This window comes from Myotis nattereri (genome assembly GCF_964212035.1).
Source record: "Myotis nattereri genome assembly, chromosome: X".
Lineage (NCBI taxonomy): Eukaryota > Metazoa > Chordata > Mammalia > Chiroptera > Vespertilionidae > Myotis > Myotis nattereri.
This window is the reverse complement of record NC_138078.1, coordinates 99,924,959-99,947,140: the sequence shown is the minus strand read 5'-3', so window position 1 is coordinate 99,947,140 and position 22,182 is coordinate 99,924,959. Positions and strand designations below refer to the sequence as shown.

At 42.6% G+C, this 22,182-nt stretch overlaps 1 protein-coding gene across 1 annotated transcript in view; it reads left to right on the top strand.

Moving 5' to 3' along the window:
- The window catches only part of GUCY2F (guanylate cyclase 2F, retinal), a gene marked incomplete at both ends in the record, with an annotated part of 137,887 nt that overhangs the window by 89,528 nt on the left and 26,177 nt on the right, over positions 1–22,182 (top strand). Inside the window, 8 exon segments of the mRNA XM_081081009.1 lie at positions 836–837; positions 840–1,019; positions 4,319–4,404; positions 4,406–4,469; positions 4,473–4,494; positions 8,217–8,315; positions 11,681–11,754; positions 11,758–11,762. Of these exon segments, the coding sequence (XP_080937135.1) occupies positions 836–837; positions 840–1,019; positions 4,319–4,404; positions 4,406–4,469; positions 4,473–4,494; positions 8,217–8,315; positions 11,681–11,754; positions 11,758–11,762 (532 nt within the window).

The window sequence follows — 22,182 nt, the reverse complement described above, 5'->3', positions numbered from 1 at the left end:
ATCAAGGGAGCAGAGCACACTTCCTAATTTTCCACTACCTGTGCATCATGCTGGTCATTTAAGTTTTGGTACCTTGTTTTTTCTGTCATTTCATGACTTTGCCTGTAGTTGATCAATTAAAAGGAAGCAGTTCTTTGAACTCCTAGAGGAAAGTAGTAAGGTTGTATTTCTGAGATTTTCATTCCTTAGTTGAAAGTCTTATCTGTTACTATAATTTCCAAAATTTACCAGGCACCTTATTCTGTTGTAACATGATCTTCTAGGAGATAATTGGGTAAACTAGTCTCTTGCAAAGGCAACCACCTGAGAACATTCCCTAAGGGCATGAGGAGCTGAGGAAGAAGGATAGAAAGCCGAAAATACTCTACAAAGGCACAGACTAGGTTTGTCTGTTCAGTGCTGTATTCCAGCGCCTAGCACAATACTTGGCACATTGTAAGCACTTGATATATATTTGTAGAATAAATGAAAGAATTATTGTTTTCATCTAGGTGATGTTTTCTTCCTCCTCATTTACTTGACAGTGATTTTTGGAGAAATTGTGTTCTAGCACCTTGGTTGGCATACTGCGGCTCGCGAGCCACATGTGGCTCTTTGGCCCCTTGAGTGTGGCTCTTCCTAAGCCTTATGAGTACCCTAATTAAGTTAATAACAGTGTACCTACCTATATAGTTTAAGTTTAAAAAATTTAGCTCTCAAAAGAAATTTCAGTCGTTGTACTGTTGATAATTGGCTCTGTTGACTAATGAGTTTGCCGACCACTGTTCTAGCCGATCTGTGTGTGACATAGTGGGAGGCATCTTTCCTCTGAGGAATAGCTGTGTCTGCTTTTCAGATAAGTTGCTGAATCCCTCAAAAAGGGCTGCACGGTTGAACCTGAGGGCTTTGACTTGATCACCTTGTACTTCAGTGACATTGTGTGCTTCACCACCATCTCAGCCATGAGTGAGCCCATTGAGGTGGTGGATCTTCTCAATGACCTGTACATACTCTTTGATGCCATCATTGGCAGTCATGATGTCTAAATAGTAAGTTAATTAGCACAGAAATATATTTCATTGAGAAATGTTTATATAAGGCTCATCTATGTGTATTTCAAAATAAGAGGATGCTATTTTATTAAATGTTGTTATTTAGGAATTAAAATAGTAAATTAAAAGTTTTTTGCACTGATATCTCATTGAAAATGAAAGCCATAGATTGCTGTTCACATTTCTTTTGAGCTGTTTTCTAGAACTGGGACTAAGAAGAGGTTGGGTCCAAAAGTGTTATTACTCTTCAGTGGCTGACTACCTACAGTGTAGGCAGTATCATGCTAGGCACTGAAGGGATATAGAAGTATTGGTGTTTTGCCTGTAGTTGGTAACTGCTACAGAGTTCATCTTGGTAAAGTTTGTGTAGAAATACATGCTGATAAAAGTTGGTTTCCCCTTTAGGTACAAGTTTTATACAGAAGAGAATTCTAGCATTACTCATGTTGAAGAGCTATTAAATCTGAGGCTCTTAGGGATTGCTACAGGGTAACCAAAAGCCCACCTATTGGTCTGAGGTCTGGGAAGTGGTTAATTGTGAGGTTGCAATCCCCTGTTCCCACCTTTCCCTACCCCTCCAGCCTTTCAGTTTCTACTCTTCCTATCAAAGTTTGCAGAAGATAAGTAGAGAATAGATGACTTCATAAACTCACTTTGGTGTGATGCTTCCTTACACTTGATTTTATTTGTTATCTTGTTTTTAGGCAGAAACTTGCTAAAATTTTCATAGCTGTGCATGGATGTTTCCACATTCTCTTCAACATGGATACTTGTCTTATTGGTATAGAAAGATGCCACAGGCATCCCAAACTTTAGACAACTCCTCTGTCCCAGGAACCAAGGCATTGCTGGAGAATGAGTAGCTCCATTCATTGGATCCTTCGCAGGAGTCTGAAATGTTCCAACTCTTAAATCACACACAGGGTAGTGTGTTTATCTCATATTAGACAGGGCCCTTTCAGGTCAGGTAGAGAGCCTCAGGGCTAGGCAAAGCCATCTAAATAGGACTCACAAATAGACATCATACCTGCCAATTAGCAGGAGCTGCAAATTAATCAAGAAGCACACATAGAGACTATGAAGGAGGAAAAATCTATGGAATCAGACTACCTGTCTCAACTTGTTGAATTCAAGCAGCCTGAAGAGAAAAACAAATCACCAAAAGCTAATTCTGTTGAAAATAAAATAAACGGTGATTCAGCATGAACAGTAACACAGTCACCAGTTTAATCAGTCCAGCTGATATTGTTCAGACAATTGTTGGTGATCTAAGGTATGAGGCTTTTAGATATTTTGGTACTTTATGGTTACAGTAGGGAGTTAGTTGGCTGTTTCCCAGGACAGAGCATGACTATGTGAATCCAAAATTGGAATCTGATTTTTAGTCCAGTTTATTAAAAATAAACAGTGCAAAGGAAAAATATTGAACCAGCAGTGATTCATCAAACCTGTTTGTGTTTTCTTTCTCCCCACCCCTGTAAAATTAGAATCACTTCCTCTTTCACTTGATAAACTGAAATGGAAATGAGAAGGCTACTGCAGAATTAAGAAGTGCGTGATTTGTTTTTAATTTCAATTCTCCTGCTACTACCTCATCTCAACCAGACCCTTTTCCATACCTCCTCTTCCCTTTCTCTGTCCTTTTGCTGACTTATGCAACCCACAGTTTTTCACTGCAGTCCCACACCAAGGCTAGGCAATGCCTATGCTCCCTGCCCTTCTAATCTTTTTATCCATATCCTTGGGAACTCCTGTGTGACTGACTCGAAGCTGAATGGTCAACCACCAGTCTCTGATAATGGCCAGCCAGTGAGTTTCCCTCTCCCATATAGCATTTGCACGGTACCCATTGCCTCCCTCTGTGCAGATAGGCATGCTTGGGCAGAGATCCTTTTCTCAAAGTCCACCAGGTAAGGGAGGCCCTGATTGGAAACATGCTGAGGTACAAAGTCTCATAAGTGCAAAAGATCATTTTTTATTGGCTATATAGAAAATCATGATGAAAGGCCTATTGCTGATTACTACTGATTACTTTCTCTGGAATTGAGTCCTAAGGCTCATTTCAAGACATCAGTTTGGTGATGATGCCAATTATGATGAGGAGGAGATATCTTGCACTTATACATCAGGAAGACTTTAAGTGCTTTGATATGTATTAAGTTTTTAGTTCTTAGAAAACTCTATGAGGTAGATACTGTCATAATCCCTATTTTACAGATAAGGATACTGAGGCACAGAGAGGTTAAGTGACTTGCCCAAGGCCACACAGTTTATAAATGATAGATCTTGGATTCTAACCAAGATAGCATGACTTAACAGTTTCACAGTCTTAACCCTTGCAGTCATAAGTATTGCTCTCTAGGAGAACATGGATTTAAACTGCATCCAAACTTGTACTAGCAGAGTCAGATTGGCAGATTTCACAGAAGTCCTTGCAGCTTATTTATCTTTTGGATTTACTTGAAAAGCTCCAACTTACTGGTCACCTAAAAATGTGAGCATATTTCTGTGGGGAAGATGAGGAGCACAGATTTTCCTTTATTTACAAGTTTCCAGCTCTAACTGTCCCCTCCAAAGCAGTTGAGGCTTAATAGTGCTGCCCCTTAAGTGGTAGCACTATGAGAAGAGGACGTAGCTGGTGGTAAAAAACCCAGTTCTCATATCCAATGAGACTGCCAAACTAATTTTATCATATTAGCAAGGCAAAGCGAAAAGAATGAATTCTTCCACCTCCTTTGTTTCCCTTTTCCTATACTTGCATTAAGGCTGCCCTAGCTCATTTATCTGAAATTATCTAGGGAAATGTTTGATTGAGGAGTACCATGTGCATCTTTTCCTAGGGTGCTTCCCCATGGACACCCACAGACAGTCTCAGAAATCTGCCCTTTTCCTTTTCCCAGGAATTGTATGGAGCCTAATAGTGCTCTAAGGCCCGCCAGAAGTCTGCAAAGTTGTACTTATTTCAGAATTTATTGATGTGGGACCTGACATCAGTATTTTCTAATAAAGTTTCTTTTTTAAAAAATTTATTTCTTGTCTACAATTTTACATATGTCTCCTTTTTCCCCGTTTAGTAAAGTTTCTTAAGTGATTCTAATGTGCAGCCAGGCTTGTGAACCACTGACAATCTCCCTTTCCTTCTCACTTTACAAAAAGTACACCTGGTTCCCATCATACCACTTAAACTCTGTGAAAACACACACACACACACACACACACACACACACACACACACACACCAGAAGTTATTTGCTTACTAAATCTATTTTTCCCCATTTCCCAGATAGAGACCATTGGTGATTGGTGATGCTTACATGGTGGCATCAGGCCTCCCAAAGAGGAATAGCAGTAGGCATGCAGCTGAGATTGCAAGCATCCCTCGGTATCCTGAGCTCCGTGAGTATTTTCAAGATGCGGCACATGCCAGAGGTGCCAGTCTAGATTGAAATAGGCCTGCACTCAAGTAACAATGACCAGCTAAAACAAGAGAGGACAATCCCATGTGCCTCAAGGAATAACTAGAAAAGGAGGGAGAGGATATATTTTCACTGATTACTGGCAGCTGGATTATTCAGCTGTTTAGTGCTGCATGATTCTTTTAAGCCCACTCAAATTTATTCTCTTCCCAGTGGTCAGCATCCTTGTTCAAGATACCAAACCCTTTCAGTCTACCTTTCTTGTTAAAACCAACATTTCAGTGTTTGACTATATAATACAAGATCGACATGTATATGTTGTATTTAGGATAATTCACTTAATTATTTAAAATCTCAACTCCTGAAGTATTTGTCTCCCACACTACTCCCCACTTGTTTGAATATATTCAGGATCTCCCCTTCATCTACTTTAACAAATTCACAGTTATCTTGACAGATATCTCACTTGATGTCACAGATATCTGGCCTAGTAGTCTTTCTTGCTCCCATCTCCACTTACCTCCTCTTTATCATTGCTTTGCTCTTTTAGGCTCCTTTTCTTCCCCCATTCTTTTCATCACTTTCCTATCATATTTCTTAAAAGAGTGATTGATAATCACTATGCCATTTCATCACTATCTACTCCCTCTTTAGCTCCTTTGTAATCTGGCTTCAGCCTTCAACACTATCCCCAGTTCTATTCTCTTATCTCTGTAGCATTCGATATTCTTAAAAATTCTCCCTAAAAATCTGCCCTCAATTGGCTTTTCTGACATGCTTCTCCCTTGCCAAATGATTCTTCTCCATTTCATTTCCTACCTCTCTTAGTAAGTCCTGCTCTCTAACTGTGGCTGCTCCCATATTTTCTGCAAAGCTCTGAGTTATGGTCTCCTTGTTCTCTGCCCATTCTAACTTCTAATTCATTCTCAATGCACTGCAGCCTGCCTTTCATTTTCTACCATTGTCTGAAAGTCGCTTCTGTCTCTGTCTTTCCCTTAGATCAGCGGTTCTCAACCTGTGGGTCACGACCATCAGAAAACACATATAGCATATCAGATATTTACAATACGATTCATAACAGTAGCAAAATTACAGTTATGAAGTAGCAACGAAAATAATTTTATGGTTGGGGGTCACCACAACATGAGGAACTGTTTTTAGATATTGATATTGCTCAGGGTTCTATCCTTCATTCACTGTTTTCCATTCCTTATATACTCTTCTGGGTGATCTCATTCATGTCTATTATTTAACTGCCACTTGTATGCTGATGACTTCCAACTGCACAACATCAGCACATGTCTTCTTCCTTAAGCTTTAGTCTTGTATACCAAATTTGAAAGAAGCTGACATTTCTACCCGAATGTTCTACATGGACCTCAGCCTCAACACATTCAAAACATAATTATTTTCTTCACACATGAACTTCCTCTTCTTTCTGTTTTTTTTTTCTTTTCATTTTATTGATTTTTTACAGAGAGGAAGAGAGCGGGATAGAGAGTTAGAAACATCGATGAGAGAGAAACATCGATCAGCCGCCTCCTGCACTCCTCCCACTGAGGATGTGCCCACAACCAAGGTACATGCCCTTGACCGGAATTGAACCCAGGACCCTTCAGTCCGCAGGCCGACGCTCTATCCACTGAGCCAAACCGGTTAGGGCTTCTTTCTGTTTTTATTCTCTATTTCAATTGGTGTTATCACCAATCATCTTGTTATTCCACTTAGTCTTGGGAGTCATTATCCTCAACTCCTTCCTCACCCTGGCCTTCACCATTCAACAAACTATTAAGTCTTGAATATTTTACCTTTTAAATATTTCTTGAATATTTATCTCCTTGACTCTCACTACTCAAGGCTAGGTCACCAGCATCTCTTGCCTGGATCATTGCTATTGCATTTTTTTGGTTCCACTCTTACTTTTTTCTACCCATCCTTCTCATAGTCATTAGCATAATCTACACTTGTTTATCTGTCCTTCCATTAGACTATACACTCCTTGATGGTTGGAACCATATCTTACTCATTTTTGTATCCTGAATGCTTAGCACATTGTAGGTGTTCAGGATTTTTCTTTTAAAAAAAGCTCTCATCTTTCATGTGTACTTCAGTTCCACATTTCCAAACCCCCTTAGCACATCTTTTCTTGGATAATTCACCATTACTTTGAATTCAACATACCTAAAACTTCAAGTCATCTTTTCCCACAAACCAGCATAAGTTCATAAGCTCATGCCAACTTCCTCATGGTTGTCAGTCAGACAGCCAACAAGTCTGTTGGTTCTCCTTTCACAATGTCTCTCTTTTATTAACTCTTTGCCCTCCTCCTCCTCCATCAGCACCTCCTTTCCAGTACTCACAACATTATAATTAGATTACTGCAACTGCCATTGAACAGTTTTCCTCGGTTATACTTTCTCTACTTTCAATGCATTCTATATACTGAGGTGAGAAAAAGAAAAGAAAAATCATTTTCATCCTATAATTCCTGCTCAAAGTTACCTAGTAGTTCAACATCCTATAGCTTGTACAAACTAATATCCAACCTTGTCTATAGTTTCTTCCTAGCCACCCGAACTACACAGACTGTTTTCCCTATGAGCTTCCCAAAATTCCATGCTTCATCCCAACCACAAACCTTTGATTCATGTTCCTTTGTCCTACTTAAATCCTACCCACCACCAAAATTCAGATCAAATTCTGCTTTCTCCACTGGACCCTTCTTAACAGAATCAGGTCCTAATAACTACCCCCTCCCAAAACTAGTATAGCACTTCTGCCTGTAGCATTTATCTTGACTCAACCATTGTTCTGGGTTGTTAGTTAATTGCTTCCTGTTTGGTTGTCTCTTCTCTTCAATTAGACTATAATCTCCTGGAGAACTGAGACTATGTGTTACATTTCTTTTTTATTCCCCTAGGTGCCTAGCTCAGGGCTCAGTGAATGCTTCTGAATGGTTGAGAAATGAATTAAGATGAGAAACATAGGTTTTGTAATTATTATTTTTATTCTTAAAAATTAAAGTTTAGAAAGGAATTTTTGAAGCAGAAAGACTAATTACTTTTTCTAACTCAGGAAACAGCAAAAAGATAATGCTGAACAAATTTAATAGAAACACAGTGGAAATCAGAAAGGTAAAGGTGGAGAACTTCCTAGTTACTCCTAGAACTAGGTTTTAAGTATGGTTGTTGAAGTTTTTCAAGTAATGTTCACTCTATGAATACCTAACACAGCCATATTAAAATATAAGAACAAAAAACATTCTAAGGACAAATAGAAAATATTTGTGGATTATCTATATACACTGTTCTTCCATGCTCCTAATACAAATAATTGAAAGTCAACACTACTTCTTTTTGGATTTTAAAACTGTCTTAGTAATAATTGTCTTGATAGACATAGTTTGAGACATATAGCCCTATGGCATTCCTACTTCCAATCCTAAGGCACAAGAGAGTATCCCATTTTTTCCTTGCAACAAATATGTTTGGATCCTGAGTCCCTGCCCATTCTGTCTAGTTTGATGCGTATTTGTCCTGTTGACAGATATAAGCATCTTGGGTATAACTGTTGCTTGGAACAAAGGTATAAATCAGAAAGGTAGTCATGTCTGCATCATATAAACTTACCTCTCTTAGGTCAAAGAATTCATTACTCATTGTAAGACTTCCTTCAGATTCCCAGAGCTATTTGGTGGCAACTTTATTCTTTTATGAAGCATTGAATACATACCTGTTAACTGTAATCCCAACTGCCTGCTACTCTGTAGGGCCAGTTGTTGCTGGAGTGATGGGCCTCACCATGCCCAGATACTGCTTATTCAGAGATACTGTGAACACAGCTTCTCGGATGGAATCAACAGGGTTACGTGAGTACCTATAGTAAGATGGATGGGATAGTAATCTCTTGCTTTTGAGAAAGTAATTCTTCCTCAACAGAGGAGGAAAAGAGCAGGGTACTTGATGCTTTGAAGAAAAATAAAACGCAATTGGAGAAGATTAAGAAGATTGAACACATTTTGCCTAGTCTGTAATGGCAAAACAGTAGGGGGTGATGTTGGATTGAACATGTAACTTTCTTGTTCTAGAAATGAAACTGTAGCTAAGTGGCACTGAAACAGCAGCAAGTATTTGATCAAAACAAGTAAAAAAAATTCTTTGGGTAAAGTGAAAAATTTGCCAACCTGATGTGTTTAGGGGAATCATGTTGAAAAAAGAAATAACTAAGGAACTGACATTTTTAGTTTTTCAACTAGTTTGTGGAGACATACCCAAAGCCAGTTGCTGTTTGCTGCTCTAGTCCTCTTTTTGAACTAGTTAGGACCCCAGGAGTTCTGTCTTCATCAAATACCTCCCTTGAATTTAGCTACCAATAATCCCCCAACCTAAGGAGTTTGGGATTCTGAAATAATTAAATCCAACTTGCCTGTATATAAAACCATTAGCTTCTATCAAAATATCCACTGTGTCCATGATAACACTCCTTCTTTGAGAAGGAAACTGTACAAACCATTATAATATCTGTCTGTTGCCAGCAACTCTTTCTTGGTTATGTACTGCTACTACTAACGCAGTGTCTGAATCACAATATGCCTTTACATATATCCTGGTTGAGCAGAGATTTGTTCATGCTAGTATAGGAAAATCATAAATTTTATATATAGTTTCTATGGTTTCTATATTTAAAAAACACTTAGGCTCTTAGCAGCCCTGGCTTTGGCAGTTACCAGGTAACACAGCTCTTCTTTAATTTCAGCAATATATGTAAACTAGTCCCTGATGATATGGTGGCCTATATCACAGTGGGTGGTGTTCTGTCTGACCCCACTCCTCATCACTCATGTGCAGAAATAGGCTTGCACAATGGGTCCAGTCTTAGTCAATCTAGCCTATGCAGCCATGATTAAGGAGGCAGCATGGAATTTAGAAACTGTTGTCAGAATAAATTTTCTGACATCTGGGAAAGTCTTCAAACTCTATAGACATGGCTAAGGCCATGGAAATAGCCTTACAAGAACTGCTATAAGCATATGACTTTGCTTCTGAAATGCATCTCAATATGAAGTGAAATTGATCATGGAACTGCAATGCAGATTTGGCACAATTTACTGGGCTGATGTAAGCTTGTAGAAGACTAAAGTCCTATTCTGGTTTGTATCAAGGAAACTCCACACATTACATTGAATATATAGAGCTGAGAGCAGAAATTGAATTTTCAGATTTAGGCAGCATCTTGTTTAGTGATAAGCTAGGAAGAAGAAAATGGAATGAATCATATACAGCAGGTGTTTAACACTGATTATGCAAGGAAGGCATTAGGAGGGATACAAAGAAGTATACACACGTGATCTTTGCACTAAAAGAGCTGATTAATATGCTTTTCTGGAAGCTAATAACTAACTGAAATATGGCATTAAACTCTATACCTGACTGACTGTCTGTAAAGAGGTACCTCTAACCTCATATTGGATATGAGACTGGGGCATGTCACAGGTCTATTAAAAAATCAATGTCATCAATACTTCCTTTGTGCCCAGTTGTATCGATTGATTCTGGAATGGAAGTGACTAGTGACATAGCCCTGGAGTGATCCTCCTTGCCACACAAGTAGATGGTGTTCTCTCTCTTATGAGCTGTGTGTTCCTCACCAGTGGGATTACTCTAGTGAAAGACTCCCTGAAAACCAGATGCCAGTGAAATGGCACACATAGGGCTGGCTAGATGATTATATGACTTTTAGGAATATTACAACCCTTTTGAACAATTTTTTTGGGTGGCATGAGTTAGTGAGGAAGACACCAACAACAGTACTAACATGTCAAAAAAGGAAAGTAATTTAGAGTAAACATACCATAAATTTCTTCCAGTACTTTTCAGCCATGCCTTCCTACTTAGATTATACTAAGCTTGTAAAAGAATTACCTTCTCAAATGTGTGTGAGAATAAATCTTGGACTTTTATTTAAGACTCAACTTGAACAAGGTTTTACTTTATAGGGCAACAGTTTTCAGAAAGGCCAAGGAATCTGCTTCAGTTAATAAATGAGTTTTCTTTACCAGGTAATTTCACCTAGTTTCCAACAAAATTTTTAGTTATAGTTCCCCATATAAAGCTCTTACCCCAGGTTAGGATCCTTAGTTGAAAAATGATACATTCATATGTGTACACATACTCAAAGGTCAACTATAAATATGTAGTAGGCACAAAATGTTATGAGAGTTCTTGGGTCACTTCTCATTGATTTTTAAAATTTTATGTGCAGAAATTTTGAAAGATGGCTGAATGGATGTATATGGGAAAGTCACTCTTTTGTCTCTTAAGTAGGATATGTAAACCTTGGAAGTTCAACCTTGGCAGCAGCCTGTGAGAGACTCCTTAAGCTCACTTCCTTCAGAGGAGATCAGATATCAGCTGAGAGCACAGCAGTGTTTTCTGATTTCTCCACCTCAACCCTCAAGTTAATTTAACACCTTTCTATTGCATGGTCTTTCATCTGAGGTGGTATCTAGGAGCTAATAGGTGCTACAACCTTATTTGGGCCCGGTGAGGAACACCATAATTCCCCCCTCCTCCTATGAAATACTAACTAATGCTCTCTCTCAGGCCCCAGCTTGTGTGGCTCAGTGGTTGAGGGTTGACCCATGCACCAGGAGGTCACTGGTTTGATTCCTCGTCAAGGCACATGCACAGATTGCAGGCTTGATACCAAGTAGGGAGTGTGCAGGAGGCAGCTGATCAATGTTTCTCTCTCATTATTGACATTTCTCTCTCTCTCTCACTCTCCCTCCCTTTCTAAAAATCAATAAAAACACATTTAAAAAGTATAAAGCTCTCTCTCAGGGGCTTTGTTTACGGTCTAGTTCATTTAGATGTGGTTGTATTTATTATATTAATATTTTCTCATTGATTTTATCTGAAAGGATCCAAAGTCATCTCTCTCTCTCTCTCTCTCTCTCTCTCTCTCTCTCTCTCTCTCTTTCTTAAATATATTTTATTTATTTTTTACAAAGAGGAAGGGAGAGAGATAGAGAGTCAGAAACATCGTGAGAGAGAAACACCAATCAGCCGCCTCCTGCACCCCCCCCCCCCACTGGGGATGTGCCCGCAACCAAGGTACATGCCCTTGACCGGAATTGAACCTGGGACCTTTCAGTCCACGGGCCGACGCTCTATCCACTGAGCCAAACCAGCTCTCTCTCTCTCTCTCTCTCTCTCTTTTTTTTTTTTTTTACAGTTTATCACATTCATGTCATTCATAGCACTAAGACAATTCTTCAAGCTCTGAGTGAGGGCTATGAAGTGGAGCTTTGAGGAAGGTACAATGTCCTTTTGTTTTGTAAGTCAAACCCTAGGACACACCTGCTTCTGGAGAAGTCATGGTCTGCTGAAAAAGTTTACCTGGCTATCTAAGACTCAGAGCTATAATTTTGGCAGAATTTTCAGCCCCATTTGATGTTCCCAAAATATTGCTGCCTTTTGCCTCAGTTTTCTTTTCTTTTAAATACTAGTGGCCCAGCACACAGATCCATGCACATTGAAAGGAAATTAATTAAAAGAAATATTTTAATATTGTCATTTGCCCTTTCTCTATAATAGAAGTGTCAACCAAATTCACAATCTACAACAGATCGAAACACACACGTGTGATTGGTGCCAGTGAGAACTTTATATGTATCGCGCATGTGCAAGTCAACTTAGCCATATATATATATATACACACACTAAAGGTCCAATGCATGAAATTTGTGCATGGAGGGGGGATTCCCTCAGCCCAGCCTGCACCCTCTCCAATTGGGGTCCCCATGGGGGAATGGGCCTAAACTGGCAGTCGGACATCCCTCTCGCAATCTAGGACCGCTGGTTCCTAACTGCCTTTGCCTGCCTGCCTGATTGCCCCTAACTGCCCTCCCCTGCTGGCCTGATCTCAACCACAACTGCCCTCCTCTGCTGGCCAATTTGGTTCTGATTGGTCGGTTTCTATGCCAGTCAGTGTCAAAAGCTCTGCCTCCTAAGCAGCTATTGGCTCTCCACAGCACCCACATTTGGTTTTGATTGGTTGGTTTCAATGCCAGTCAGCATCAAAAGCTCCGCCTGCTAGGCAGCCATTGGCTCCCCACAGCACCCAGATTTGGTTCTGATTGGTCGGTTTCTATGCCAGTCAGCATCAAAAGCTCTGCCTCCTAGGCAGCCATTGACTCCGCATAGCACCCAGATTTGGTTCTGTTTGGTCAGTTTCTATGTCAGTCAGCGTCAGAAGCTCCGCCTGCTAGGCAGTCATTGCCTCCCCACAGCACCCACATTTGGTTCTGATTGGTTGGTCCCTATGCCAGTCAGCATCTCTGGGCCTATCAACAGGGCCTGATCAGAAAGGCGGGGCTGATCAGCAGCCCTGGTGGAGACCTGTAGAGAAATGGAGGCGCAGCGGCTGGCCAGACTGGGAGAGAATGAGAGAAGCAAGTGCTAATCAGAAGCTGCCACAGAGGCAACAAATCAGTCCCTACTTCTCTCTTCAGGCCTCTCTCTGGACCTGATTTTCAGCCCCCTCAGCAGTCAGCACTGATGGCAGGACTGACTTCCAGTTGGTCGAGCCTCCGGTCGTGATGGACCCAGGGTTTTTATATATTAGGATAGAATAAACTTGCTTTCTGATTTAGCTAAACTTTTTCCAGCCCAGTGAAGCACCCCAGCTTCTCTTTCAGGTAATTGTCAGCAACACAACAGTAAATATCAACACGAAGCAGATTATTATTCTACATAACGCAGGGAGAACAAAGGGTAACATATTTAACTGCAGCAGTGCTTGCATATACTCTGTGCAGTGAGAAAACCATTTCTTCTTTTCAGTTGGGTTAAGTTTCTAAACTTTCTAAATCTCCATTTTCCTGCTAATGAAAAGAAAATAAGATTCCGGGCATTGTGCGCCCACCAGCAGCCCGGCCCAGGAGGAGCAGGACGCGCTGGGGCCGCCTCCTCCCACACGGACCCATGAACCAGCCGGGCGGCGCGGCGGCTCCACAGTGTGCTGAGGAGAACCAAGACGGCAGCATAGGTTAACGCCGGAGTTTGCTGCTTTGAACAACTACTTCAAAAGTGAAACTAAAAGACGGAAGGGACATCACCCAGAACCACAGGAACGCTGGCTGAGTGGAAGTCCTACAACTAGGAGGAAAGAGAAACGCATACGGACACTCAGAGGAGGCGCAGTGCTGAAGTCAAAGTCTGAGGTGTGGAGTGCGGGGAGCGGGCTGGCGGCGGAGGGCGAGGTTGGCGTTTTCAATCGGGAGGGAGTCGCAGACTCTGAGCTCCAGATACAGGGACTCTTTAGGGACCCAGACTCAAACGGGAGAAGCGGGACTGTCTGGCTTCGGTCAGAGCAAGTGCAGCTTTCTCTCCGAGGTTTGCAGCCATTGCTGGGACTCAGAGAGGCAGAGCCCCTGGGGACAGGACTGAGAGCGGCCATAACTGCTCTCTCCGGCCCACCCTGTTGATCCTGTGTGACCCGCCCTGCCCAAGCCCTGCACAGAGGCATTTGCCGGATAGCCTCAGGCAAAGGCTAGATTAGCACCTCCCTAGAGGACAGAAGTTCTCTCACTGCTGACACAGCTGATTCTCATAGCCACTTGGCCTGGAGGTCAAACCCTCCCTGGAATTAGCTACAACAATCAAGGTTTAACTATATGACTGCGCACAAAGACCACTAGGGGGTGCACCAAGGAAGCATAACAAAATGCGGAGACAAAGAAACAGGACAAAATTGTCAATGGAAGATATAGAGTTCAGAACCACACTTTTAAGGTCTCTCAAGAACTGCTTAGAAGCCACCGATAAACTTAATGAGATCTACAAGAAAACTAATGAGACCCTCGATGTTATATTGGGGAACCAACTAAAAATTAAGCATACATGGACTGAAATAATGAATATTATACAGACTCCCGACAGCAGACCAGAGGAGCGCAAGAATCAAGTCAATGATTTGAAATGCGAGGAAGCAAAAAACACCCAACCGGAGAAGCAAAATGAAAAAAGAATCCAAAAATGCGAGGATAGTGTAAGGAGCCTCTGGGACAGCTTCAAGGGTACCAACATCAGAATTATAGGGGTGCCAGAAGATGAGAGAGAGCAAGATATTGAAAACCTATTTGAAGAAATAATGACAGAAAACTTCCCTCACCTGGTGAAAGAAATGGACTTACAGGTCCAAGAAGCGCGGAGAACCCCAAACAAAAGGAATCCAAAGAGGACCACACCAAGACACATCATAATTAAAATGCCAAGAGCAAAAGATAAAGAGAGAATCTTAAAAACAGCAAGAGAAAGAAACTCAGTTACCTACAAGGGAATACCCATACGACTGTCAGCTGATTTCTCAACAGAAACTTTGCAGGCCAGAAGGGAGTGGCAAGAAATATTCAAAGTGATGAATATCAAGAACCTACAACCAAGATTACTTTATCCAGCAAAGCTATCATTCAGAATTGAAGGTCAGATAAAGAGCTTCACAGATAAGGAAAAGCTAAAGGAGTTCATCACCACCAAACCAGGATTATATGAAATGCTGAAAGGTATCCTTTAAGAAGAGGAAGAAGAAGAAAAAGGTAAAGATACAAATTATGAACAACAAATATGCATCTATCAACAAGTGAATCTAAGAATCAAGTGAATAAATAATCCGATGAACAGAATGAACTGGTGATTATAATAGAATCAGGGACATAGAAAGGGAATGGACTGACTATTCTTGGGGGGAAAAGGGGTGTGGGAGATGCGGGAAGAGACTGGACAAAAATCGTGCACCTATGGATGAGGACAGTGGGAGGGGAGTGAGGGCGGAGGGTGGGGCGGGAACTGGGAGGAGGGGAGTTAAGGGGGGGAAAAAAGAGGAACAAATGTAATAATCTGAACAATAAAGATTTAATTAAAAAAAAAGATATAACTAAAAAAAAAAAAAAGAAAGAAAATAAGATTCCACCAAATCTCTTATCTACCTACTCCAGGACTTCTATGAGTATCAAATGAGATGAGGCACTGGAAAATGCTTCACAGACATTTGGTTAAAGTGTAAAATGTTTCCACCTGGCTATAAAGCAAGTCGTGTTCCTGGGATGAAGAAACTCCAAGGACGCTAGTCGCTAGGGAGAGGAAGCCGGGCGTTGCTACATGATGTCATTACCCAGTGCCCACAGCGACCGTTTCTGGGCTGGGCTGGGCTGGGTTGTGGGCCAAATTTTGCACCATGGTGTCTCACCAGTGTTGGCTGTGATTTGGTGGGCTGTCACTCTGGGTGGTTGTGGGGCCTGTGTCCCACTTGGGGCAAGCTGAGTTTTGCTTTGTTGGCACCATGTCTGCAGTGCCGTTGCTTTGTAAATGGCCAATGCGTGTCATGGCAGCTCTTGCATTGAGTGTCTGCCCCCTGGTGGTCAGTGCATGTCATAGCAAATGGTCGGATGGTTAGACACTTAGGATATTAGCCTTTTATATATATAGAAGGCTACCCTAAGATTGTTAAAACTCATACATTTTTTCACACTATGAGTTGCATCTTTCTTAAATTATTGCTCAGAATTTGGCTTTCCTATGAGGTGCACTATTGTTTACATTTTAAAAATTGATTTTACTAGAGGCCCAGTGCATGAAAATTCATGCACTCAGGGTGATCCCTCAGCCTGCACCCTCTTATGGTCCGGGACCCTTCAATGGATGTACCACTGACCGGGAGCGGGCCTAAGCCACAGTCTGCCCTCCCTCTGCGGGGAGGCCATCGGGAGGGCCAATCAGGGAGTGGCGCCAGCCAGTGAACGGCCGGCCCCACCCCACTGATTGCCTCTGTGCCACTGCTGTTGACCGTCGCCACCCCCCATTGCCGTACCCTCCCTCTGCCTGTTGTCATGTACCTTTGCTGGCTTGGCACCGCCTGCTCACTGGCCCTGTCTCCTGCTGACCAGTCATTCCACCGTTCAATCGATTTGCATATTACTCTTTTACTATATAGGATTTTATTTTATTCTTTTCCATTATTTTAAATTTTATTGGGGTGACATTAGTCTACATGAACATATAGGTTATATGTGTGGATTACTTATTTACAAAATCTGTATATAGGACCATGTGCTCACCACCCAAAGTCAGATCTTCTCCTGTCACCTCATATTAGGACCCCTTTCTTCCCCCACCCCCCTCCCTCTGGCAACCACGACACTGATGTTTGTGTACATAAGTTTCTGTTTTAAATTCCACATATGAGTCAACTCACATAGTTCTTAGCTTTCTCTGTTTGACTTATTTCACTTCGCATAATGTTCTCAAGGTCCATCCATGTTGTTGTAAATGATGCTATTTAATCATTTCTTATGGCCGTGTAGTACTCCATTGTGTATATATACCATATCTTTTTGATCTGATCCTCTATTATAGGGCACTTTGGCTGTTTCCAACTCTTGGCCACTATGAATAATGCTGCAATGAACATAGGGGTGCATATATCTTTGCGTATAAATGATTTCGAGTTTTTCAGATATATACCCAGGAGTAGGATTGTTGGATCATATGGTAGCTCTTTTTTTAATTTTTTGAAGCATCGCCAGACTGCTTTCCATAGTGGTTGTACCAGTCTATATTCCCACCAGCAGTGAATGAGGGTTCCCTTTTTTTCACAACCTCTCCAACACTTGTTGTTGCTTGTCTTGATGATAAAGGCCACTGTAACTGGTGTAAGGTGATATCTTATTGTAGGTTTAATTTGAATTTCCCTGATTGCCAGTGAGGTTGAACATCTTTTCATATATCTGTTGGCTGTTTGTATGTCTTCTTGGGGGAGGTGCATGTTCAGGTCCTCTGCCCACTTTTTGATTGGGTTGTTTATTTCTTTGGTGTTGAATTTTATGAGTTCTTTATATATTTTGGAAATTAAACCTTTGTTAGAGCTACTGTTTACAAATATCATCACCCATCTGGTTGGCTGTCTGTTTGTTTTGTTGTCCGTTTCTTTTGCTGTGCAGAAGCTCTTCAGTTTGATATAGTCCCATTCATTTATTTTTGCCTTTACCTCCCTTGCCTTTGGGGTCAAGTACATAAAATGTTCTCTGCCACCAGGTCCATAAAAGTTTGGTACCTATATTTTTTTCTATGTGACCTATAGTTTTGGGTCTTATGTCTAAGTCTTTGATCCATTTTGAATTAATTTCTGTACATGGGGACAAATTGCAATCCAATTTCATTCATTTGCATGTGGCTTTCCAGTTTTCTCAGCACCATTTATTGAAGAGACTATCTTTACTCCAATGTACATTTCTGGCCCCTTTGTCAAAAATTATCTGTCCATATATGTTTGGTTTTATAGATGGGCTCTCTATTCTTTCATTCGTCTGTGTGTCTGTTTATCTGCCAATACCATGCTGTTTTGATTATCATAGCTTTGTCGTATATTTTGAAATCAGGTAGCATGATACCTCCAGCCTTGTTCTTTTCTTTTTCTTTTTTTTTTCTTTCCAGGATTGCTTTTGCTATTCTGTGTCTTTTGTGCTTCCATACAAATCTGATGATTTCTTGTTCTATTTTTTTTAAATAAATCTTTATTGTTCAGATTATTACAGTTGTTCCTTGTTTTCCCCCCCATAGCTCCCCTCCACCCAGTTCCCACCCCACCCTCTACCCTTACCCCCCCCACTGTCCTCATCCATAGGTGTACGATTTTTGTCCAGTGTCTTCCCACACCCCCTCACACCCCTCCCCTCCTCCCCCCCGAGAATTGTCAGTCCACTCCCTTTCTATGCCCCTGATTCTATTATATTCACCAGTTTACTCTGTTCATCAGATTTTTTATTCACTTGATTTTTAGATTCACTTGTTGATAGATATGTATTTGTTGTTCATAATTTTTATCTTTACCTTTTTCTTCTGAGTAGAGGTCTTTTACCTCTTTAGTTAAGTTTATTCCTAGGTAGCTTAATTTTTTTGGTGCGATGGTAAATGTGATTTTTTTAAATCTCTCTTTCTGAAAGTTCACTATTGGTGTATAGAAATGCCTCAGATTTCTTGGGGTTAATTTTGTATCCTGCTACATTGCCAAATTCATGTATTAAGTCTAGTAGTTTTTTGATGGAGTCTTTAGGGTTTGGTATGTATAATATCATGTCGTCTGCAAATAAGGACAGTTTTACTTCCTCTTTTCCAATTTGGATGCCTTTTATTTCTTCTTCTTGTCTAATTGCAATGGCTAATACTTCCAGTACTATGTTGAACAGGAGTGGTGAGAGTGGGCATCCCTGTCTTGTTCCTGTTCTTAGGGGAAATGGTGTTAGTTTTTGTCCATTGAGTATGATGTTGGCTGTGGGCTTGTCATATATGGCTTTTATTATGTTGAGGTATGATCCTTCTACTCCCACCTTCCTGAGAGTTTTTATCAAAAATGGGTGTTGGAGGCGGAGGCAAGCACAATGTGGACGCACAAATGAAAGCTCAGAAAAGTCACTCTGTTGGGGTCCTGTGGCACATCCAGGTAGAGACAAACTGATCACCAAAAGCCAAGCACCAGACTCTGTCCCTTCCTCTTTCCAGACAGGCACCCCCCGTAGTAGGCTATAAGGAGAGCCCCGTCTCGAATCTTCACAGAGATGGGAATGCTCAGGAGGCCAAGATAATAGAAAACCGAAGGATGCAAATGCTGGGGCCCATGCTGCCAGGGCCCACTCAGCACAAGGCCAAGGGGAGCTTGGACCAAGTTCTGGTCCAATTCCTAACCCGATTGCGACCTGCCACCCCGGGTCTTTGTGTGCGCTGGAGTGTGTAATTGCAGGGGGTGCTCTGGGGGTGGAGGGCTCACCCCAACCTCTGGGCCCCAGGGGCTCTCCACCTGTGCACCCTTCCCTCAGGTGCTCAGCCACAGCTGTGCCAGCAAAGCCCTTTTACTGGGGCGGGATTGCAGGGGGAAGGCCAGGGGAGGGGTGGCCGGCCAGGGGCCTCCACTATGGCTGTTTGCACACATACAATTATCTCTAATTATCCTGAGCTTTCCCTTCACGGACTCCAGGCCTGGGAGCTGCACCTGGGGTGAACGCATCCATGGAGCCGCTGTTCTGCCCACAGAATGAGCCCTCTCACTGGGCCGGGAAGCTCTATCCCCATCCACAGCACCCTGTGCTGTGTATCTGTGTTTGCCCAACTGTCTACACAGCCACCATGTGCTAGCTTGGGGCTATCTTTGTGTGTCCAGGGTTGGATGCCTACACTGGCTGCTGGGAAGGTTCGAGAATACCAGGCAACAAGAGGAGAGGAGGGGTGGCAGGGCTGGGGGAGGGGGAGGATGAACTGGTTCTCAGCTGCAAAGGAAGGAAGTGCTAGCATCCAGCGCTCCTGTCTGTGCAAGTCCTACATAAACGTGAGCCGGGACAGTAGCCAAGGCCAAAAATCCCTGGGATTTTTGCTCACCCCCTGAGCCATTTTGAACCCTAGCCACCAGAGCTCCTGTCCTGAAGGTGACATAGCCAGGGCTCAGAGAGGTTAGGGAACTCACCCTAGGCGGCACAGCAAGCCAGGACCGCCACTCTCCAGAGCCAGGGCACAGGATTCAGACTTCCCTCAAAAACAGAAGGTGTGCGGGGACCTGGGAGGGAATGCCTCCAGGTCCTCCTCTCTCAGTCTGGTCTGGGATCCCTAGCCCTCGGTGACCCTGGCCCTATGTACTCAGTCCATTGCGTGCCACATCCTTCCAGCCCTTTCCCTGAGGCCAGTTCAGCCATGTCTACACTGAATGGAACCAGAGCACAGAGGAGAGCAAGCTCAGCCCCAGGGGCCTTAGTTGGAGGAAGGGATCAGGCTTCCCGAAGCAGGATTTCTCAGCACACTCACTCTGCCCTTAGGGCTGAGTCCCTCCCTTAGCCTTCCTGGATTCTCCCTGTGTGTCTGTCTCACCCTGTGCATCTCTCTCCCTGTTCCTTGCTCTCTGATCCTGTTTACTCATTCCCCATGTCTCGCTGGGCCTTTTGTCTCTGTCTCTCATCAGATCTCTGCCTGTGGAGAACACCCCTGCTGCTCCCACAAAGGAACACACACCAGCAGAATCTGCCTTTTCAATAAAAAATGACAAGTGGGAAACAGTGAATTAAAAAGCATTTACTTAAAAACAATCCATGTGTCTGCAAATGCGTTCCAAATGGCAGCACTTTGGCAGGGGTGGCAGGGGCGAGGCATGTTGGCCACATGTTCTGGAACCTCAGACACAAAGTGTAGGGGGTTTAGTGCCCCCCTATGGGCCCCTCCCACTAGCCACCTGAGACAGCAGGGACTGGGAAAGGGACTTAGTCTATACTCACCCACACGGAACCCCACCTGATTCCATAGACCCTTTTCCCTGTTCTGGCATCTGCTGGTTTGTCTTACTCCCCCAGTACCTCCAAACCTTCCTATGCTGACCCCAACTCTCCTTCTGCACCAGCCCCCTCACACACACGCAGATTTCACCCTCTCCCTCCCCCAACCCCAGTCTTCTACCCCATACTTCTTCCTGCCCTGCCCTGCCCTGCCCCACCTCCATTCTGTCCTCCTACCCCAGACCACCCAGCATCCCTGGCTCTGGGAGAAACGGTTAGAACAAAGTTTTCCTTGGCCAGAAGAGACTCTCCAGGGAACTGCATGCAGAAAGGCGCTCCCAGTCCTGTACCTGCAACTGCTCTGTCCTGCCAGATGCCAATCAGAAATTTTGTTTCTGGAGACAGAGGGTAGCAGAAGTAGGCTGCTGTCCTCTGAAGCCCTCATCAGGAGGAAACTCTCCCCCCCACCAAAAAAAAGTTCACCCTGCTGCCTCCCTTATCACTTTCAGCAACCCTCTTTTGCCCCTTTCCCTAGAAGTGGAAGGATTGGAGCATATCTATATATATAAAAGAGTAATATGCAAATTGACGGAACAGCGGAATGACCAAACGACCACTCGACCAGTTGCTATGAGGCACACTGACCACCTCTTGGTCCTTCCCCCTGGCTAGAAGGCTCCAATTGCATGATGGCAAACAGGGAACCAGGGGTGGGTTGCAGTGGGGGGCAGAGCTGGCTGCCGGCAGCCAGAGAAGATGGCCCTGATCACAGGCCAGGCCTAGGTACCATACCCACGCACGAATTTCAAGCGCAGGGCCTCTAGTGTTGAATAAGAGTGGTGAGAGAGGACATCTTTGTCTTGTTCCTGAACTTAGGGGAAAAGCTTTCAGTTTTTCACCATTGAGTATGATATTGGCTGAGGGTTTATCATATATGGCCTTTATTAAGTTGAGGTACTTTCCTTCTATTCCTATTTTATTGAACATTTTAGTCATAAATGGATGTTGTATCTAATCAAATGCTTTTTCTGCATCTGTTGACAAGTTCATATGATTTTTATCCTTTCTGTTGTTAATGTGGTGTGTTATGTTGATTGATTTGCAAATGTTGAACCATCCGTGTGACCCTAGAATGAATCCCACTTGATCATGATGTATTATTTTTTGGATGTACTGTTGTATTAGATTAGCTAGTACTTTGGCTAGGATTTTTGCATCTGTACTCACCAAGGATATTTGTCTGTAGTTTTCTTTTTTTGTGTTACCTTTGCTAGGTTTTGGTATTAGGGTTATATTGGCCTCATAGAAAGTGTTAGGAAGTATTGCTTCTTCAATTTTTTGGAAGAGTTTGCAAAGAATTGGCTTCAATTTTTCCTTGAACATTTGGTAGAATTCACCGGTGAAGCCATCTGGTCCTGGACTTCCGTTT